Consider the following 20,742-nt stretch of genomic DNA (forward strand, 5'->3'; position numbering starts at 1 on the left):
TACATAGTGTGCTAGTGACCTAATACGGTATATATGGGGTCAGTAAATTCCATATAGGGTGAGAGCGAAGCACGAATCCCCATATGGAATTTACTGACCCCATATATACCGTATTACGTCACTAGCACACTATGTAACGAATTTATCTTACCGACTATCTGAACGTGTGAAATTAAGACTAGTGATTCTCAAAATGAGCAAGTCTTCAATACTGTTAGCATTAAGAAAATACTTCCATTGATCCTACAAAAACAGATGCCAACAATAACGACTTGTAAGGTTTGAATGTGTTTTATGAATTTATTTCAATCTTAATCATCAATTTCTTTGTCAGTTGGAACTTTTAAGATTTTTTCTCAGTACCGGTTTGTTTTTATAAAAGGACATAACACCATTACTAACCGTGTATAAAATACGCCCCGCCCCCTCCTTACCTAATATGGAATATAAAGGGACGTAACTCCACTACTAACCGTGTATGAGATAAGCCTAATATCAAATATACACGGTTCGCACGCGGACGCTTTAACCAATCATATTCCTGGAAATGTAGAGTAGGTAAGATTTTCAAATGTAGAACACGGTGGATTGAACCTGGTTTTATAGCGCTATATCTCACTTGTACGACGGAGGCATCAAATTCCATTATATTGACAACGAAGCATTGAACACAATGTAACAAATAGGGGTATAACAACAACACGAACCTCACGAGCAAGCAAATTGTGCTTTTTCAGTGACACCCGTAAAGTTCTAATTAGTTGTACAAATACGGTGACAAGGGATCAGATATGTCATACTCGAGGAAAAAAAGGATGGAATTATGTTTACGAGATTTGGAACAAATCCATGGTTCAAGATTATATGTGACATAGAATTTATAAACATTAAGAACAACCACCATATACAACCAGCAACGTTGGAAACTTGGCAAGTTGTTTGAGTTTTCATATTAATCATTGAAAAAATACACTTCTTGTGTTCTTGTTGCACAATCTTTAGGTTTTTGATGGCGTTCTCGCTGCTTAATTAATGATTATTTTTTGTTTAATTATTTTCGGCTCATAGAGCTTTTAAGACAGTAATTTTGGCAAAAAATACCAAGGTAAAAATCATGATGTACAAGTTTATATAAAACTGGCAAAACAAAACGTATGTATCATTTAAATTAAAAACACTGCCATTAAAGCGGGAAGTTTGGCATGCCACAAAAAACAGGTTCAACCCACCATTTTTTCATAAAATGCCCTGTACCAACTGAAAATAGCCATTGTTAGTTATAGTTCGTCTCTGTGTGTGTTACTTTTCTTGGTTGTGTCTCTGATGTGTCGTAGTTCTCTGATATTTGATACGTTTCCCTCAGTTTTAGTTTGTGACCCGGATTTGGTTTTTCTCTATCGATTTATGTATACTACTGTTGCCTTTATTAGAGGACGTTTTCCCAGTTATATTCCAACAGGAATATTAGTTATCAGAAGAAAAAAAGTTTTCAAGACCTTTGCTCACTAAAACTGTTCAGTAGATAATATTGACTTCCTATATGAATCAACTCAAGACAAACGTATTATATACTTCTTTCCTAATGGCGCCTCTAAGCACAAATGTGTTTGTTTTGCTGTTTTTTTTTTTCAATCGAAATACAAATAAACAAAGTGATAATATTTTAAATGAGAGATTTCGAAGGTTTTAACTGGTCGATGCAATATTTTATCTCTTAAAACGTGACTAGGTCTAGGTTTTGTTTTCATTATAAAGAGAAACATCTAAATAATTCGATTTTGATAGAAAGTAATACAACACAACGCAGACAAGTTACGTACGTCGACAATTAGATAAAATACGTAATATAATTGCATTATAACATCATACTATAAATAAATCAGGAAAACGATACGAATGATATGTTTTTACAATTAATTGTAAGTTGTTTTTACCTGACGGATTACTAAAAATACAAATAGTAAGAAAAAAGAAATATAACGATTTTCAACAATTTTTGTCTTTCCTTTTACGATCCTAAAAATGTGTATTTTATCAAATGTTGAACATCATCGCTTTTGGGGTAATCTGATATGTAACAAACGATTAATGACTTCATTAAGGTACTATTTTACACTGATCATATAAAGCTGCCATTAATGTATTTAGTATCTATTTAACCGATGTCGTTTTCATAATATTTACATTTTCTTTGTTTATTGGCCACATTTTGATTTTTTATAAAATATATGTATAAAAGGTTGAATAATCTCACAAACTATACCAGGCTCACAATATTTAAATCATATTTACTTTAAATTGAGAAATAATCAAATAAAAGGAGTTCCTTAATCATTAGGAAGACTTGCCTTTAAAATGTTTAAGTTTCGTCCTTCGTGGAATTGTTTAACACCATGTTCCATTGTTGTGTATACTTATTGGATAATTGGTGCGGCGAGTTAAATCCGGAGCCTACTACATTCCTCGTTTGGAAAACCCAAGGTCGATACAGTTGTGTTTGTGAAACAGCTAAAACAGTGATGGGTAGTATACCTATCCAAACGACATATAAAGTACTAATACAAAAGGAGTGTACATTTTTGAGGCATTGCAACTCAGATGTCATTTTCCCTCCAACATGTTTCTAACAATGTGAAGGTTGGTTGAAGGCTATAAAACTAAAAAGCTCCGTATAGCTCTTAAATTCATTCTCAGCTTTATTTGCAATATGAAGTTTGTACAAACAGGACTTTTGATATTGGTTATTTTTCAGCTGGTCTCTCAAAGCATGGCACACTGTGGTAAGTTTCCTTTCTTCAGAATTTTCATTTCAAAAGACTGAATTTTATTTTTAATAATAATAATAATAATAATAATAATAATAATAATAATAATAATAATAATAATAATAATAATAAATATTTGAAATCCAAAGCTTATATAAAAGATGACGAGCCATTATCCAAAAGGTTCAAAAAGTATAGCCAAATCCGTGAAAGGAATCAGACCTTTCCATGAGGGAGATACATTCCTTAATTTATAATAATTTCTAACCTATTATAACAGCAAATTTTAATAACACAAAAAATCCGTATTTTCATGCCAGTACCGGAGTACTGGCTACTGGGCTGGTGATCCCCTCAGGGACTAACAGTCCCCCAGCAGAGGCATCGACCCAGTGGTAGTAATAACATTAACGGTAAAATATGCAACATTGAATGTTTTTCTAAAATTTGCAATATTTAGAAAGATCTTTAATCTAGTGACAAAAAAACCCATATTAGGATAGAAGCAAATTTTTACAGTAAAATGGTTGACATCAAGTATATCAACAAATATATCAAAAAGAAATTAATTAAAACCAAAGCAAAACAAAACAAAACAATTACACAAAATACAAAGATAAAATGCTGAAAAGAAGAAAAAGCGGGAGTTTTTTATGGATATTTGTTTCATTTACTTTCACGACGTTTTTTTTTAAATTATTTATCATATCTTTCAAAGCAGACATTATAATTTATCAGTTTTCAATAATAATTTACATAAATGCGTTTTTTTATTATCTACAAACCAACATTGTAATTAAAAGAACAAATGTTTCAAACTCATAGACAGAATGTATAGCTAGTAGGTATGACCATTTTTATAAAGTTTCAATTTACAGTTAAAGTTTAAGGCCCGTGTCCTGACTTACTAAAATAAAAAGGCGAAAACTATAGATGATAAAATCTTTAAAATGAAGTGGGGGATCACTTGAAAATTGTGCTGAAATAAAATTAATGTCCGCATTCAAATCGTTTTATTAATTAACGAACTACGTTATTAGACAAACGGACATCAATTTCAAACAAAACTACAGTTATTAATAAAACATTAAATATCATTCAATTTTTTAACAATTTTCGTTTATAAACAAATACAACAGCTTAAAATCAGGGCAAATAAAAAGGAAATGCACAAAGGAACAATTTCTATCACCAGCGTCTAAGATTAATGTACAAACCTAGGAGATACGATGCAACTATAATGCTGAATTAATGTTATAATAAAGTCTTTTAAAAATTAATCTGATTATTAAATTTATACAATTTTATTGTAGCCTAAACTATACAAGGATGGCGTGCATTTAATTTTATACAACTTATAATTTAATACATTTCCTTGACCGAATTCTTTATTTCATTACTCATATATATGTATGGTTTTCGCGACAATAAGTATTAATGATGTCTTCCAATTGTCTTTCAATATTCTTAATATATATATTATTATTCAGATTTTGATTGACGATCACCTTTCTATTACGTATGCTTTCTATCATTATTGAATGATTATTTTGTTACATTTTGAACCTTGAGTTGAACAAATATATGTAGTAAATAAAAACCCGCGTTTTGAAGAAGCTATTTACACCACGAAAACAAAATCGACGGTATAAATACACTATACCTGTGGTTTAAGAATTACACAGACCATTAAGCAAACATAAAATTATAAATAGGGCATATCAATTTCATAAAGGGTGACTAAGAACTATATATAGTCAGACTGTTACATTAAAACTAGAGGTAGTATATTTTATGATTTATACAAAATAGAAAAAAATAAAATAAACCAATCTGTCATTTTAAATCGTTTAGTAGTTAGCGGAAAAGGGATTGGACAGTTATATTATATATTTTGTTATTTATAATATGTTGTTTCAAACTTGTAATCTGCTGTTTTCAAATGATTTATATTGTATTTTTGTAGACTGTTCCATTAACGATCTTGATCTTGTAATATGTGGCAATAAAACAGCCAAGAATTGTCTTCATTTACAGAACAAGGTATAGTTGTTAATCCTTTTACGTAATCGAAAAATGGGTTCTTTATTAAATAAGCTTTTGTTTTATACTTTACAACCCTAATAATGTATTACATCCTACCACATAGTGTAGTTTAACGATTTCTTAATGGTTTGGTGTTTTTTTGGCTATGAACACAAAGATATTATCACATTATAAGCACAACTTTCCGGAGTTTAAGAGAAATTTAATTAAGTGGCGACAATTGAGATAATTGACTACTGGTTTGAAAAAAGTCAAAGTCCGAAAAGAACATGCATGTTATACATTGTCACATGATCCCTATTGTAATTAAAGAAATGCGATGTGTTAATAAAATACAAAGTAAATTGGATGAACAGTTGAACAGAACTACAAGTAGATATATTACGAAAAATATAATTATGACTCGACTCATTTGTTTTCTTCTTTTAAATGTCATAACATATAGATATAGGAAGATTTGGTATGAGTGCTAATGAGACAACTCTCCATCCAAGTCACAATTTATAATAGTGAACCATTATAGGTCAAGGTACGGTATGCATGTTTTAAAAAAATAGTATAGCAAAAGCACTTAACTCCAAGGCAAATTCAAAAAGAGGATGTCCATAAAAACTGAAAACGTTAGACAATATTAATCAACGGAACAAGAGAACAACAACTGTCATATTCCTGTCTTGGTATTATTAGTTACATAGTGTGCTAGTGACCTAATACGGTATATATGGGGTCAGTAAATTCCATATAGGGTGAGAGCGAAGCACGAATCCCCATATGGAATTTACTGACCCCATATATACCGTATTACGTCACTAGCACACTATGTAACGAATTTATCTTACCGACTATCTGAACGTGTGAAATTAAGACTAGTGATTCTCAAAATGAGCAAGTCTTCAATACTGTTAGCATTAAGAAAATACTTCCATTGATCCTACAAAAACAGATGCCAACAATAACGACTTGTAAGGTTTGAATGTGTTTTATGAATTTATTTCAATCTTAATCATCAATTTCTTTGTCAGTTGGAACTTTTAAGATTTTTTCTCAGTACCGGTTTGTTTTTATAAAAGGACATAGCACCATTACTAACCGTGTATAAAATACGCCCCGCCCCCTCCTTACCTAATATGGAATATAAAGGGACGTAACTCCACTACTAACCGTGTATGAGATAAGCCTAATATCAAATATACACGGTTCGCACGCGGACGCTTTAACCAATCATATTCCTGGAAATGTAGAGTAGGTAAGATAATATAGTAACATAGTGTTTTAGTGTCCTAATATGATATATACAGGGTCAGTAAATTCCATATAGGGTGAGCACGAACCCCATATGGAATTTACCTACCCTGTATATATCACATTAGGTCACTAGCACACTATGTAACGAATATATCTTAACGACTATCTTTATTTTTTTTAATTTAGACTAAAGATGTCTTATTCGCTATCATAACACATCTTCTCATTTCTGTATTAAAGTGTTCAAGACAGTGTTCAATTTTAAGAACCTTCTTCAATTGGTCTGCACTAAAACACTAATGTAAACGATAAATATTTATTGTCAACAACCTTAATATAACAATATTAAACAGAACTTTCAATACTTTTTAATTATCAAAAAGTCTTAAATCTTCTACTAACCGTGTATTGAAATAAGCCCCACCTCCCTACTAACCTAATATGGAATTTACACGGTCTCCACGAGGTCGCTTTTAACCAATCATATTCCTAGAAATGTATAGGAGTAAGATAAATGTTATTATCTGTACAACCCACATTAAATAATAGAATACAATACTTTCAAACATTAAAAAAAGTATTAATCGGAAGAAAAACATGTGTTGCGTCAACGAACTGACATTATTCATATGTAGATTTGCTATAATAATATAACCACATATATTTTTTAATGTGTCTTCACTTTTGTGAATTTGTAAAAATTGTTTCAATGTTTACTCTATGTCAATCGTAAAGGTCCTTATCAAGGCCAATATATATGAGAAACAAAATCATATCGTATGACCAGTTAAAGATTTTATTTATACTCATAAAATGTCTTATTAACATATGGGCAGATGAAAAGGATAATTTGATTCCTCGCAAAAAGTTCATGATTCCTCAAAACTATATGTTAATATTGATCATACTTTACTACATGATAAGCCTAAATAAGGACTTTATTGTTTTCATAGCATATTTAAAATAAGAGTATAAGCGAGTTTGTAAAACAATACACTAAAATACTTATATTTTTATATGCCAGACTTGTTGAGTAAAAATGCTAGTATTTGATTGAAAATTTGTCTGTAAAAGAAAATAAAAAGTAAACGATTTTGAGTCTATTATCATATAAGAATTTTTTATAACAATAGAAAAATGTTTAGCACAGTTTTTACAAATCATTTACATCATTATTTACAGGCTATTTTGTTCCTTTTTTATATTAATATTTGCAATGTTCGTTCCTAGATAAATTAACAAGTAAAACTTTATGTAGTAACAAACTCATGGAAAGTATAATAATGATTATACACAAATTACATCAGATCTAATCATCGTCTAATGCTAATTTGCTTTATTCTTTCTGAAAAGGACAAGCCAACTATATACTTATCATAAAGTTAAATATAGCTCTAAATGCAACAAAAACCTGTATGTTGTTATGACAGATATTCAAGGATTAATTTCTACACCACTTAGCATTTTGAAAAAAAGGTGTCATTCTGTATATACTGTTCATGCCAAGTCAACTAATTTATCAATAATATGTGCTCAAATTATAAAAAGATACGTAGATGTGTATGATCATACTTGTACACGAAACAGTTTAACATGCAAAATAAATCAATCTATGACCAAGGAAAGATAACTCCAATTCAAAATATTGCCAATTTTTTTATTCGCTTAAGGTGGTACCCAACACTTTCACTAATATTAATTTGGCTTGTTTAATTTTAATAAAATTTTGTCAAAGTATTAACTTTGAGACTTTAATAAAAATGTATAAATTTAAAAAAGTTTGAACCAACCGTTTTGTCAGAAAAAATACACTGGTTATATAGCAATTTGACAAACACCAATTTTGATCATTGAGAAGATAAATATTCCTTTTACAACACAACGTAATTAAAACGTTTAGCTGACTTTACAGAGTTATCTCCCTGTAGTGTAGTGTACCACCTTAATACTATTAATTTTACAATGCCACACGAATGAATAAATCTTTAGATCTCACACGTCTATTGCTATATTCTGCTAATACCTGTCATATCTTCATTGGAATTTGAAGACAATAAATTCCAATTTGTTAGACAACAAACTGTTACATTTTAAATTGGATTTAATAATTGTGTATATTTGATCTTTGAACACCGGTCTTGCTCGAAGACATGTCATTTTTTTTTAAAAAGGGCCTTGACTGCAATGTTAGATTTTATAAAACCTTATCTATTAACAATAATATGCGGTAAATGAAAACGGAGTTATAAAGCATTTTTAGATATAAAGAAATAAGTAATTAATATTAACCGCATTCATGATGCATTTACATTAAGAGTGTCTTCCGTATTATTTCAGGTTAAATCTTGTGGGCAATGTCTTAAACGTGCAGAAAGACGACGTAAATTCCTGTCTGATTAAGTGCATTTATGAAACCGTTGGGGGATCATTGAGCCAACGGGACAGCTAAATGCAGTTAGGGAATCATTGAAACAACAGGACATATAAATGCAGTTAGGGTAATCATTGAAACAACAGGACAGCTAAATGCAGTTAGGGGGATCATTGAAACAACAGGACATATAAATGCAGTCAGGGTAATCATTGAAACAACAGGACAGCTAAATGCAGTTAGGGGGATCATTGAAACAACAGGACATATAAATGCAGTTAGGGTAATCATTTAAACAACAGGACAGCTAAATGCAGTTAGGGGGATCATTTTAAACAACAGGACATATAAATGCAGTTAGGGGAATCATTGAAACAACAGGACAGCTAAATGCAATTCGGGGAATCATTGAAACAACAGGACAGCTAAATGCAGTTAGGGGAATCATTGAAACAACAGGACAGCAAAATGTAATTCGGGGAATCATTTAAACAACAGGACAGCTAAATGCAATTCGGGAATCATTGAAACGACAGGACAGCTAAATGCAGTTAGGGGATCATTGAAACAACAGGACAGCTAAATGCAGTTAGGGGAATTATTGAAACAACAGGACAGCTAAATGTAATTCGGGGAATCATTGAAACAACAGGACAGCTAAATGCAATTCGGGGAATCATTGAAACGACAGGACAGCTAAATGCAATTCGGGGAATCATTGAAACAACAGGACAGCTAAAAGCAGTTAGGGGAATCATTGAAACAACAGGACAGCTTAATGTAATTCGGGGAATCATTGAAACAACAGGACAGCTAAATGTAATTCGGGGAATCATTGAAACGACCGGACAGCTAAATGTAATTCGGGGAATCATTGAAACGACAGGACAGCTAAATGTAATTCGGGGAATCATTGAAACAACAGGACAGCTAAATATAATTCGGGCTATCATTGAAACAACAGGACAGCTAAATGCAATTCGAGAAATCATTGAAACAACAGGACAGCTAAATGTAATTCGGGGAATCATTGAAACAATAGGACAGCTAAATGCAATTCGGGGAATCATTGAAACGACAGGACAGCTACATGCAGATCCCTCGATACATGTATACTTGCGAAGTACTTCGGTACTTGAAAACTGACATGTGTACCAATGGAATGTTGAAGGACAAACTTAGAGATACAATTTCAAAATCGACATTGATTGTGTAATGTATTTGAATAAATGTCTATCCTTTATATTTGTCAGTATTTATGGACTTTTTCTAATTTAACTAACAGTTCGCTATTTTGTTATACTTTTTATTCCTTTAAAAAAAGAATCTCATTAATACTTGAATTTTAGCTTGAGAGCAATTTAAGAAATGTGAGTCGCCGAAACAATTTATGATTTCAAAAAGTGGACATATATGACACTTTATATAATAAGTGTTTCAGCAGTCCTGAATTATATAGTTTAAGCAATGCAGGTGCAATGCTACTACTGTTATAGGTTGGGGTCGGATACGACGTCTGTAACGTTCAAGTATATAGATAATAGATCACCTTAGCTGTATTTACCAAAACTTTTAGGATATGTTGTTCCTTCAAAATTTGATAAGGTCTCTGTTTAATTAAAGTATTTTTTACATAATATCAATTTTAACGTTCAGTTCTGCAAAATATTTACTTCTCAAAAAAACAAAAAATCTGTAAGTTAAAGTGTGACCTCAATATCAAGATAAAAATGTTTTGGTACATGGTTATATTGATATCAACCAGTAACCAACAACTGGTCACATTTAATACAATAGTTACATAATAATTTGGTAAAAAATAGTATGATCTAATATATATGAAAGTTTCAGGATGTGCTAGTGTGTTATACTATTTCGTATATCTCATTCAAACTACATTTTTTGATAAAAACAGTGCATTTGATTATCATGCTCATTTAGAAAATATGTAGATAAATGATGGTCAATAGGTACCCATGTGGAGCAGGATCTACTTACCCTTCCGGAGCACCTGAGATCACCCCTAGTTTTTGGTTAGGTTCGTGTTGCTTATTCTTTAGTTTTCTATGTTGTGTCATGTGTACTATTGTTTGTCTGTTTGTCTTTTTCATTTTTAACCATGGCGTTCTCAGTTTATTTTCGATTTATGAGTTTGACTGTCCCTCTAGTATCTTTCATCCCTCTTTACTGATGTTCAAGACACGACAATCAATTGACAATATACAAAAGAAGAAAAAATAAAAGGCCACTTGTATGAACACCAAATGGTTCGTCTTTAAGAGCAAGCGACTTTAACAACTCTGCGTGAACCGTTCGCAATACTAATCGATCTTCGGTTGAAATTTCACAAGATACTATGAATACATGTATGAACAGATTACGCGATTTGTCTTGAAAATAAAGATCTAAGAATACTACAAAAAGTCAATCATGGTATATATATGATGAGTTTATTTACAACCATTGGTTTGAAGCCACTACTGGTGGAGTTTTTATTTCCTGAGGGTATAACAAGCATAGTTGTCAGCATTTCTTTGATGAAGCAAGTTATCCTTGATATGGTGACAATTATAAATTAACTGTTTACAAAACTTTGAATTTTTTAGAGAAAAACATAAGGTTTTTCTATCTCAGAAATAGATTACCATAGCTGTATTGGGCAAAATTTTGAAGAATTGTTGGTTCTCCATGTTCTTCAAATTTGTACTTTTTTCGGCCTTTTAAACTTTTTTTATTCGAGCGACACCCATGGGTCTTTTGTAGACGAAACGCGAATCTGTCGCAAAAACAAAAATTCGATCCTGGCATTTTAATGTGTTTATTCACAACAATATCCTTTCTTGGAAAATCCAAATAAAACACACGAATAGTTTTCTTACGGATGAAATTCGTTATAGATAACTAGTCTTGTTTCTTTAGTGTTGTATATATTTTTGCACCATTTAGTGCATTACCATATTGTTGTCGTGTTTTGTTGATGGTTATTTCCTGCATATTTTTTGTTCAAATACATCAATCGCTTCGTGTGTTTATCCCTGTACCAAGTCTGGAATATGACAGTTGTTTTTCCAGTCGTTTGATGTGTTTGAGCTTTTGATTTTACCGTTTGTTAAGGGACTTTCTGTTTTATATCTTTCTTGGAGTTAGATATTTTTTTAATTTAAAAAAAGCAACAGTAGTATACTGTGTTCATTTTTTCTCTAAATCAGCCAACTACCACTTTGTACTGCTAAGTCTGACAACAATCCGGGCTTGTAAACCACGAATGTTTGACGACTGATGCTGCTGATTTCTTTCGTGTTTTTTTTCGTTTTTATAACGTTATTCATACTTAAACATAATATGACAGACGAATATTGCAAGCTAATTTCTTCTTGTTTTTTTACTCCGTTTTTGCACAATGTTATTCATGCTAAAACATTTTTATTTAAGTCAATGAAAAGAACTGGACAAATTGTTGAAATAAAACCCGATATTTTAAAAGAAAATTTGCCCTGTCTTTCTTTCTTCATCTCAATATTTAAGTAATGAAAACATTAAATACTGCTGAATGAATTTTGCTTTTTTATAGAATTGAAAATGATGGAAAATGCCATTACATGTTTGGAATAAACATCCCTATAATGCAAATTGCTAAAGATGGCGTTAATGATACTTTTAATGATGCAAAACTTCTTTCTGTATCATGAAACATATAACGATTATGAGCTCTATGAGTAAATTAATATTGCTTCCCTAAAATATATAAGGTTAAACGTTGCAAAATGTAAAGGAACATTAAACAATAAAATCGAACGTACGATTTTTGTGCTAATTTCCTATGGTAATTACAATTCCATTATATGTGAAATATTTAAACTTGTTTTTTAATGATCAAAGGTACCATACGTAAGAAATATTATATGTAAATCTTTAAACTTAAAAGGGTCAAAATATTCAGGTACTTGTAAAAAGTCGTATTGTGATGAACCACGCTTTTCGGTTCATTGTTAACACAACTTTTCTTAGAGAAAGCTTCTCAAGTTTCCATTCATGATTTCCTTGATGAAGGGTTACTGCTCAATCGAAAGCTATTCATCCAAGAGTTCCATGAAGTGAATTGAAATCAATCCTTCATAAATTTTACAGACGCCATCACAAGTAATTTGACCGTTACGGAACATCCGTTTCATAGATAACAATGGATATGTTCCAATTGTATTAACTTCAATCCCGTCCTCTTTCACCCGAAAGGGCCCTACATAATAGACTTATGACAGTGCTGTACTAACACCACGAGCAACACGGCAGATGCCACATATGGAGCATGATCTGCTTACCATTCCAGAGCACCACAGGTCATCCCCTTTATTAGGTGGGGTCCGTATTGCTCAGTTTTTTTAGGTTGATATCTTGCGTTCAGTTTACTGGTGTTTATTTGTTTGTTTTGTTTAAGCCTTTGCGTTGTCTGTTTTTTTTTTTTTTTTTTTTTTTAAGGGGGGGGGGGTGCATAAGTTTCAGTGTCCCATTGGTATCTTTCACCTTTCTTTTCCAACATTCCTTCGTCTTTTTCCTAAGGTTTACATTTCTTAAAAAAAACTTGTATCTCAAATACAGTCTAGGTAAATAGAGGAGGAGGTTATTAAAGACACATTAAAAACTTTTACAGTGCTTATCCAGTGACCTTTGGGGTATCACAATAGCAATGGCCAAAACAGTTTACCAAATTGCTGTTAGATTTCTTCTCCAACTAACTGATCAACTGGTAAAATGTTTTAGCAGATTGCTCAAGTAAAATGTTGTTAGTATGAAGTGAGTGCTGTGAAATCAAAAGTAATACTTACCATCCAGATCCAGTTAGTTGATATCTTTGTCATTTGTTTCAAACACAAAAATGACTTACTATAGTATGAGTCACTGAATAAGAAGGTCTAATTTTGACATGAAAACTTCTATCATAAATAGATTTTATAAATAAATAGTTCAAACCATTGTTTTGTAGATGTATATTTTATAGCTTTGTCTTCTAAGACAAAGTTATTGTGTAATTATGATTCGTATAATATTTTCTATACAAATTACTGATCTGCTGGCATTAAAGGGAAATAATTTTTATTGAGTTATTGTACACTAATAAATTAATCAATGATACCTGGCTTCTGATTTTGCCTGCAATTTTTTTCAAAATTTTAATCATCTTAAAAATGAATTTCATTGTTTCTTTTCAAAACAGAGGATAAAAGTTTAATAATCATAAAAGTAATGTTACAAACAAATTAAATGAGGAAAGTTGATATTTGTCAGACAAAAATTGTGACAACATTGTGCTGATTTTCAGTAATGTAAATTATTTCCCTTTAATGGTAGCAGATAAGTAATTGCTTAAGAAAAAAAAATCCAAATTACAATTATGCACTAACTTGTTGTTTGAAAACGGAGTTATAAATCATAGACTTACAAAACAATGTTTTCAACTATTTATTTATAAAATGTATTTATAATAGAAGTTTCCATGTCAAAATTAGACCTTCTTATTCAGTGACTCATACTATAGTAAGTCATTTTTGTGTTTGAAACAAATGACAAAGATATCAACTAACTGGATCTGGATGGTAAGTATTACTTTTGATTTTACAGCACTCACTTCATACTAACAACATTTCACTTGAGCAATCTGCTAAAACATTTTACCAGTTGATCAGTTAGTTGGAGAAGAAATCTAACTGCAATTTGGTAAACTGTTTTGGCCATTGCTATTGTGATACCCCAAAGGTCACTGGATAAGCACAGTAAGTCAAAGAGAAACTTACTACACCATTGCAATAACGATAGACGAAGAAAACACTGCATAGTAAACGAAACAGCAAGCAACACGAAACCAACCAAAACATTTGTGTAAATTTTGCTCCAGAAGGGTAAACCGATCCATTTCAACTAGTTTCAATATAATGTTATGTTATTCTAAATTATTGAGTGAGAGGAAATCTTCTATATAGAGGATCGTGAAGTTAAAGGATAATGATAGCTTATTTTCAATTTTCCTGAGAAGCTCTTTTATAAAGTCTGCTTTATATGAATAGAAACACTATAGACATGATAAACTACATCAACAAACGACAACCACTGAACATCAGTAAATATTTGTATTTTATCAATCAAAAAAGAAGCATTTACTAATTATACTATCCTAGATTCATTCAAGAATCAATACATCCTTGACGTCCATGTTTCGGGTTTTAAGCGCTCCTGATGAATGTTGGTCCAGGACAGCGTGTTGGAGATACCAAGTTAATACAGTGTTATTTTCATTGTATGAAATGTTTTTTTTTCCTATTTCAGAATCTTTGATCGAGTTTTTTTTTATGACATTATTTACCAGGTTGCTGTTTTAAACATACTCATTAGTACAGTGGCTGATGTTTAATGTTTAATGTGTATTTCAGTAGATCAGGTATGAACGATCCCGAACATTAAGTCCAAACTTAATCATGCTGACAGCAATGGTTGGGGTACAGACGCTTCTTGTAGATTCTAATTGTTAGCTTTATATCAGAAAATGTTCATTAGCATGCAACGTTTCGTGCTTTTATTATAAAGTGGTCAGTTGTGCAAATGACTATTGGTGGCCATTTTGATTGTGTTGGTTATTTAGGAATTTGTTAAAATGACTCCATTTTCCTAACTTATTAACTAGCACTGTGCCAAGTTTCTGGCTGTTACTATAAAAAGATCAATTATACCAATAAATTTGACTTAGCCTCTGAACCATTGGTGGCTATTTTAAATTTGGCGACTGTCAGTTAACTTTTTTAGATGGCTCCGTACAGGGTTTCCCCTGGGTCAATTATTTTTTTCGCCACCTCTTTCGCCAAAACAATATATTTTTCGCCACTTTATTATTTTTTTCGCCAAGTAAGATAACTATATTTTTCGTTTAAAATTTACCTTTGTTTCTTACACCCCACCCCCTTTTCCCCATAAATAAGGTGCTTTTGCCCAATTGTGTCTATAATTATTCTGTCAAACTTATTTTAGAGTCTACATTGAATGAATAAACACTAAACATTTACTTTAAAACAACAGATTTTGTTTTTAACATAAAAGGGAAAAATATTCATTGTATTTTAAACAACTTTTCTAAATGAGGGGGCCACTATACTTTTAATAATAAAGAAGATATAAGTCCTGGAATACAACAAAATTAATGGACAGGTTTTGATTATATAATACCAGTATAGTTCATAGGGAAAGTTTCTTTAAAAGAAAAATATTGATGTGCCCTTTTGTACTAAGAAGTGGTTTTACAACAAAACAAAAGCTTTTATCACATGATATTTTGATCACTCATTTCATGTGTAGTCATAACATTGAAGGGCTACTCTCATTCAAGGGGTTGTTCCCAACCTTTTGGATAGATTTCTTCATAACGACAGGTTTCATTTCTTGACCATCGTAAATGAAAAAGTTGAGACGTAAAACTATGCTTGAAACACACGTGTCACTCAAACAACTTTAAAGTAGTCTCCCTAATCAAATACCTTTATTAAAGTCAAAGGATAATTAAAGTTTTAAATCGGAGATTTTTCTTGTTTTTGAAAATTTTTCGTCACAACAACAGGTTTCTTTTCTAAACTATCTTTAAAAAGAGAGGAGACGTCAAAAGTTTGCTTCAAAACACGTGCGTCGCAAAGTGGTAAATAAATTATGTATGTGACATTTAGCGGAAGCCATTTAACCATATCATTTTGTCAAACAATTCAATCAACACCTTTATTAATTAGTCCTTTGTTGTCGATAGCTATAAAATGCAATCAGCTGATTATTGATTTTCTGTCCAAATCTTAATGATGTCAAGGTGAATTCCGAGTATTGTCTGATAGGTAAAGTCCGAGAAACTCGATAAAAGTAAATAAACAAGATGGAGGAAAATAAATCGTTCTATATATTTCTTTCGCCAAATTCTTTCGCAAATGACGAATTTTTATCGCCACAATTATTATTTTTTCGCAAATTGCGAAAATGGCGACCGCCAGCGGAAACCCTGGCTCCGTATCCCAAAATGATTGTTAGCGTCATAAATAGCACTGTGCAAGGTTTCAAGCTCTTTAAATTAAGTGATGAAATACACCAACAATATAGAACTTTATCTCTTGACTATTGGCCATTTTTAATTTGGTGGCCATTATTTTTATTTTTTTATATGGCTCTTTACCAAAACTGTAAGTACGCGTCATAACTAGCACTGTGCAAAGTTTCCTGCTTTTACGATTAAAAAATAAATCATACCAATAGATAGGATATAGGCTATTGACTATTAGTGGTAACTTTGAATTTGACGACCTTTTTGGAAATAATTTAAATGGTTCTATATCCAAAGTTGTTTATAAGCATCATAACTAACGTTGTGCGAAGTTTCATGCCATTACCATAATTGCGTCAATATATTGAATTTTGCCGCTGAACCAATGGTTGCCGATAGCCTTTTCCCCAATCTAAATTGCGAAGAACTTAAGCTGATAGCACTTGTCTGATAAGACACAACATGCAGCATATTTATGTGTTTGTGATTTAAAACAGATAAAAACAATAAGATTCATGATTTTCAAATTCAAATTTACGAATTTGTTTATAGTGTCACTACATTCTTCTTCAATCGATGAACCCACGTACTTACTGTTTACTATCAAAAGTCGGACATGACTGATTTTGACACGAGACCACAGATATTACTTGAGTGGAGTTACACACTCATGCCAAAAGATGTTTATCCTATCAGTACACCTGGTTTCAATCTAATTAATAGCCATCCGATGATTCAGACTACAGATATTTCTCTCGCGTTATCTATTTTTTATTGGTTTTCTGGTGTTTAAATGGACACAATTATACAACATTTTCTGTTTTTGTATCAAAATGGTATACACTTTAATAGTTTACTGGTGTTAATAAAACCTTCGTCTGAAATGCTTTTGTGCAGCGGACAATTTGTTAGGTAATAGACTTGCTACTGATATGTTCAGTAAATTTGGAATATTTTTTTTTAGTTTTGAGGGGTTCGTGGCATTGATTATACCATGAGATATCATTGTTGTCATCTTATTACTAGTTATCATTTTCTAGTTGATTCGCTACCAGACGCGCATGGTAATGAACAGGATAGCATTACATGAGCTGAAATATATTTGGCTTTATTATATTTGTATTGCTAAAAAATCAATAAAATAGTGTTCATTGCATCTAGAGCGAGGCGGATTTCAAGATATTTTTGGTCTCATTCCAGTCTTGTTGTTGATTTTTTTTCTTTGGTTCTCTTTAATGCCCCTCAAATCGTTCTTTATTTGTTTATTCATAAATGAAATTTTTAGAAAGGACCTTAGACCCCTTTCCAATTGAGTTTTAAGTTGAAACTACTAGCTGAACGCCCTTGTAATGTTAGACTTCCTAGAGTGAACACGGACACATGGTTGTCCCCGTCACTTTCTGTGTGTGCCTGTCCAAAATCCTGAGCCAAAAGAATGTATGCAGACTTTGCCAAAAGATCGAATGTAAATATCCTCGAAAATACAAGTTTTACTTAATCAACGAAGATTGCTTCCCCAGAAAATAAATGGATCCACATTATACAAAAAATTAAATGTTATGATACAAGTAAAAACAACAATTAACAAAACAAGCAAGATTTTCATTGCTATAAAAGGTTTAACAATGTATCGCAAACTTTACAATAACAGCAAATCCATTATTAATTTAATAACACACATAAATGTATATATCAATAAACGTGTGACAGCGATGTCGACATGGACGATAATGTAACCTGATATATACCATCCAATGCCATATACCATCAAAATATGGTTTACCAGCAAACAGTAGGAAATGTTTCTACAGCAATAAGCTGTCAAAGGGTTATGTGTAAAAGAACAATGGTGTATTTTAAGTTCTTTAACAAACATCTAAAAGATATGATATCGTGGCTGTTCCAAAAAGCTTGTATTGTCACAAGACTGTGAGGTATTTGATCACACTTCATATGAAAATTAAAATAATAAAACTACTGAACTGCGAGGGAAACTCATAACAGAAAGTTCCTAATCAAATGGCAAAAGCTTAAACACATTAAACACATTAAACGAATTGATAAAACTGTAAATGTTAATAATTTGTTGTTTGTTAATAAGAGGGTAACAATCTTCTTTAACACATGTCTCTGTTGGTAATAAATTATTAAACTTTACAAGGTTATGCCAATACTCATTAAACAAACATTAGCAAAATAAAAACCAATAATTTAACTTTAACTATAATCGAAAATACAATAGAAGAAATTAAATAAAATAAATAACTGAGACGGTGTTAAAAGTAAAAAAAACAAAAATACCGAACTCTTATAAAAATTCAAAACTGAAAGTCCTATTTCAAATGGCAGAATTAAAACCTCAAACACATCAAACGAATGGACAATAACTGTCATATTTCTGACTTGATGCAAGCATTTTGTTATTTAAAAATGGTGGATTGAATCTGGTTTGAAAGCTTGCTAAACCTCTTACTTGTATAACAGTCTCATGCATGAAACTTGCTTTTATTGAAAACAATGTGTGACCAAAACAAACGAACAAAAATAGGTTAAGAGCCTATAGTTTCGGAAAGGCAACTAAGACATGTTTATATTCACAATTTTTTTTTTATATTGCCTTCTATTTGAGTTATTGACTGGCTGATTGGATGTGTTATAGCTCTTTGTACCATGTGTCTTTTACTACAACCAAATAACACGTGCATCGGGTATTTTTAACTCGTTTTCTTATCAAGTTTATAAGTTTCGTTTTACTTTAGTTTGAGCTTATTTCCGCATTGAATCAATCCGCTGTTAGTCCGAAACAGTATCATATGTTCAGATTTTTAAAAATTGGTCTAATTTAAAGCCTGGTATCTATGATGAGTTGTTTAATTTTTGAAATTCTCCTTATAGGATGGTCTACCTTTAAATCACAATAAAAAGACAATTAGACATTTCTTTCAAAAAAGTACATTTACAGAACAAAAAATAGTTACTCGTCATCTCCATCTCCTTTCAACAGAAATTGTACAGTTGATTCAATACTAAGATCGTGTCCTTACATTCAAAGAAACATTGTTTATCATTTTTGATTAAGATGTAATTCTAAATTGTACAGTTGATTCAATACTAAGATCGTGTCCTTACATTCAAAGAAACATTGTTTATCATTTTTGATTAAGATGTAATTCTAAATACTAAAACAAGAAAAACAATATTTGAAACATTAAGAATGTTTTAACAGACATACAAGTGTCCGAATTAATTAATATATATGGCTATGCTCATAGTTTTCCATATTTGTTGAGAAGCATATATTTTTTTTATCTATCGACTTATTTTGTTATTATTTTCCAGTTTCAATTTATCACACATATAAATCATCGAAAAGTTTCTGAAATCAGGTCATACAATTTTGGTCTGCCATAAGAATGTGTTCATACATTGTGTGTATTCAAGTCAGTGGCAAATTATCGCTGTCATAATCTTCTATCTTTATTTATTAAAGCTTCCTCTATCTTCCTAAAGAACGAATTTGCCTACAAAATTAACAAATACAATGTTATTTCTAAAAGGGAAAAAATACATAAATGAATAACCGATATATGTTCATCTATGTAAATATATTTACAACTCTAATTTCAATGACAATGCAAAAGATCAAGTGTGCATGTATTGAAATAGTTCTGTTAGTATTTATTTCTTATGTATAAGGGGTTATGGCAAAGGTATATTACTATTTTTATCTGTGATGTGCTGATTAGTCCTAGACAAAAGGGAAGTTCCTTTTTTATCAGGTGATGTGTTTTAAAGTAGAACTACTTAAAGTAATGTTATTCTTCCTATCATTGATGTGTTGAGTAGATCTAAGTAAAGGGGGTTTATTCTTTTATCTGTAATGTGTTAGCGTTGTAATAGTCCGTTTCGTCAATGATTTTTGAGCATTTAAGTCAAATAGAACGGGGATAATATGTGGTACTTAGAATATCAGAATATATTCATGGAAATGGTTTACACAAGCGTTTTAGTGATTGGCAAAAGCTCATGTCTCTTTATTTAAGTCTACTAACGCCATGCACATGGAAAAGTGAGATAGATTGCATGCTCGTTTATACATTAAGGTTCACTCGGAAAGCATATACATTTGTATATAAACTAATGTTAAATAAATACACAAATAAGTCAAGTTTCCATTTACTGTCCACATTACCATTCTCATCGTACTTCGATGACTGAATGATGTTACTATTTGAAAGGTTAAAAATTCATATGAT

General features: G+C 31.3%; 1 protein-coding gene and 1 long non-coding RNA gene across 2 annotated transcripts in view; one reads left to right on the forward strand and one right to left on the reverse strand.

Moving 5' to 3' along the window:
• The first annotated feature begins 2,650 nt into the window (after positions 1-2,650).
• On the forward strand, positions 2,651-8,832 carry LOC143049970 (uncharacterized). The gene is made up of 3 exons (XR_012970379.1): positions 2,651-2,780; positions 4,732-4,808; positions 8,394-8,832. It is a non-coding gene; the product is annotated as an uncharacterized LOC143049970 (long non-coding RNA).
• A 9,241-nt stretch (positions 8,833-18,073) lies between these two features.
• LOC143049971 (uncharacterized) overlaps positions 18,074-20,742 on the reverse strand; it is a 36,119-nt gene continuing 33,450 nt past the window's right edge. Inside the window, exon 3 of the mRNA XM_076223751.1 lies at positions 18,074-20,007. Coding sequence (XP_076079866.1) covers positions 19,948-20,007 — 60 coding nt within the window. The 3' untranslated portion in view covers positions 18,074-19,947. The remainder of the gene's footprint in view (positions 20,008-20,742) is intronic.

The sequence above is a fragment of the Mytilus galloprovincialis genome, chromosome 10, assembly GCF_965363235.1.
Source record: "Mytilus galloprovincialis chromosome 10, xbMytGall1.hap1.1, whole genome shotgun sequence".
NCBI lineage: Eukaryota > Metazoa > Mollusca > Bivalvia > Mytilida > Mytilidae > Mytilus > Mytilus galloprovincialis.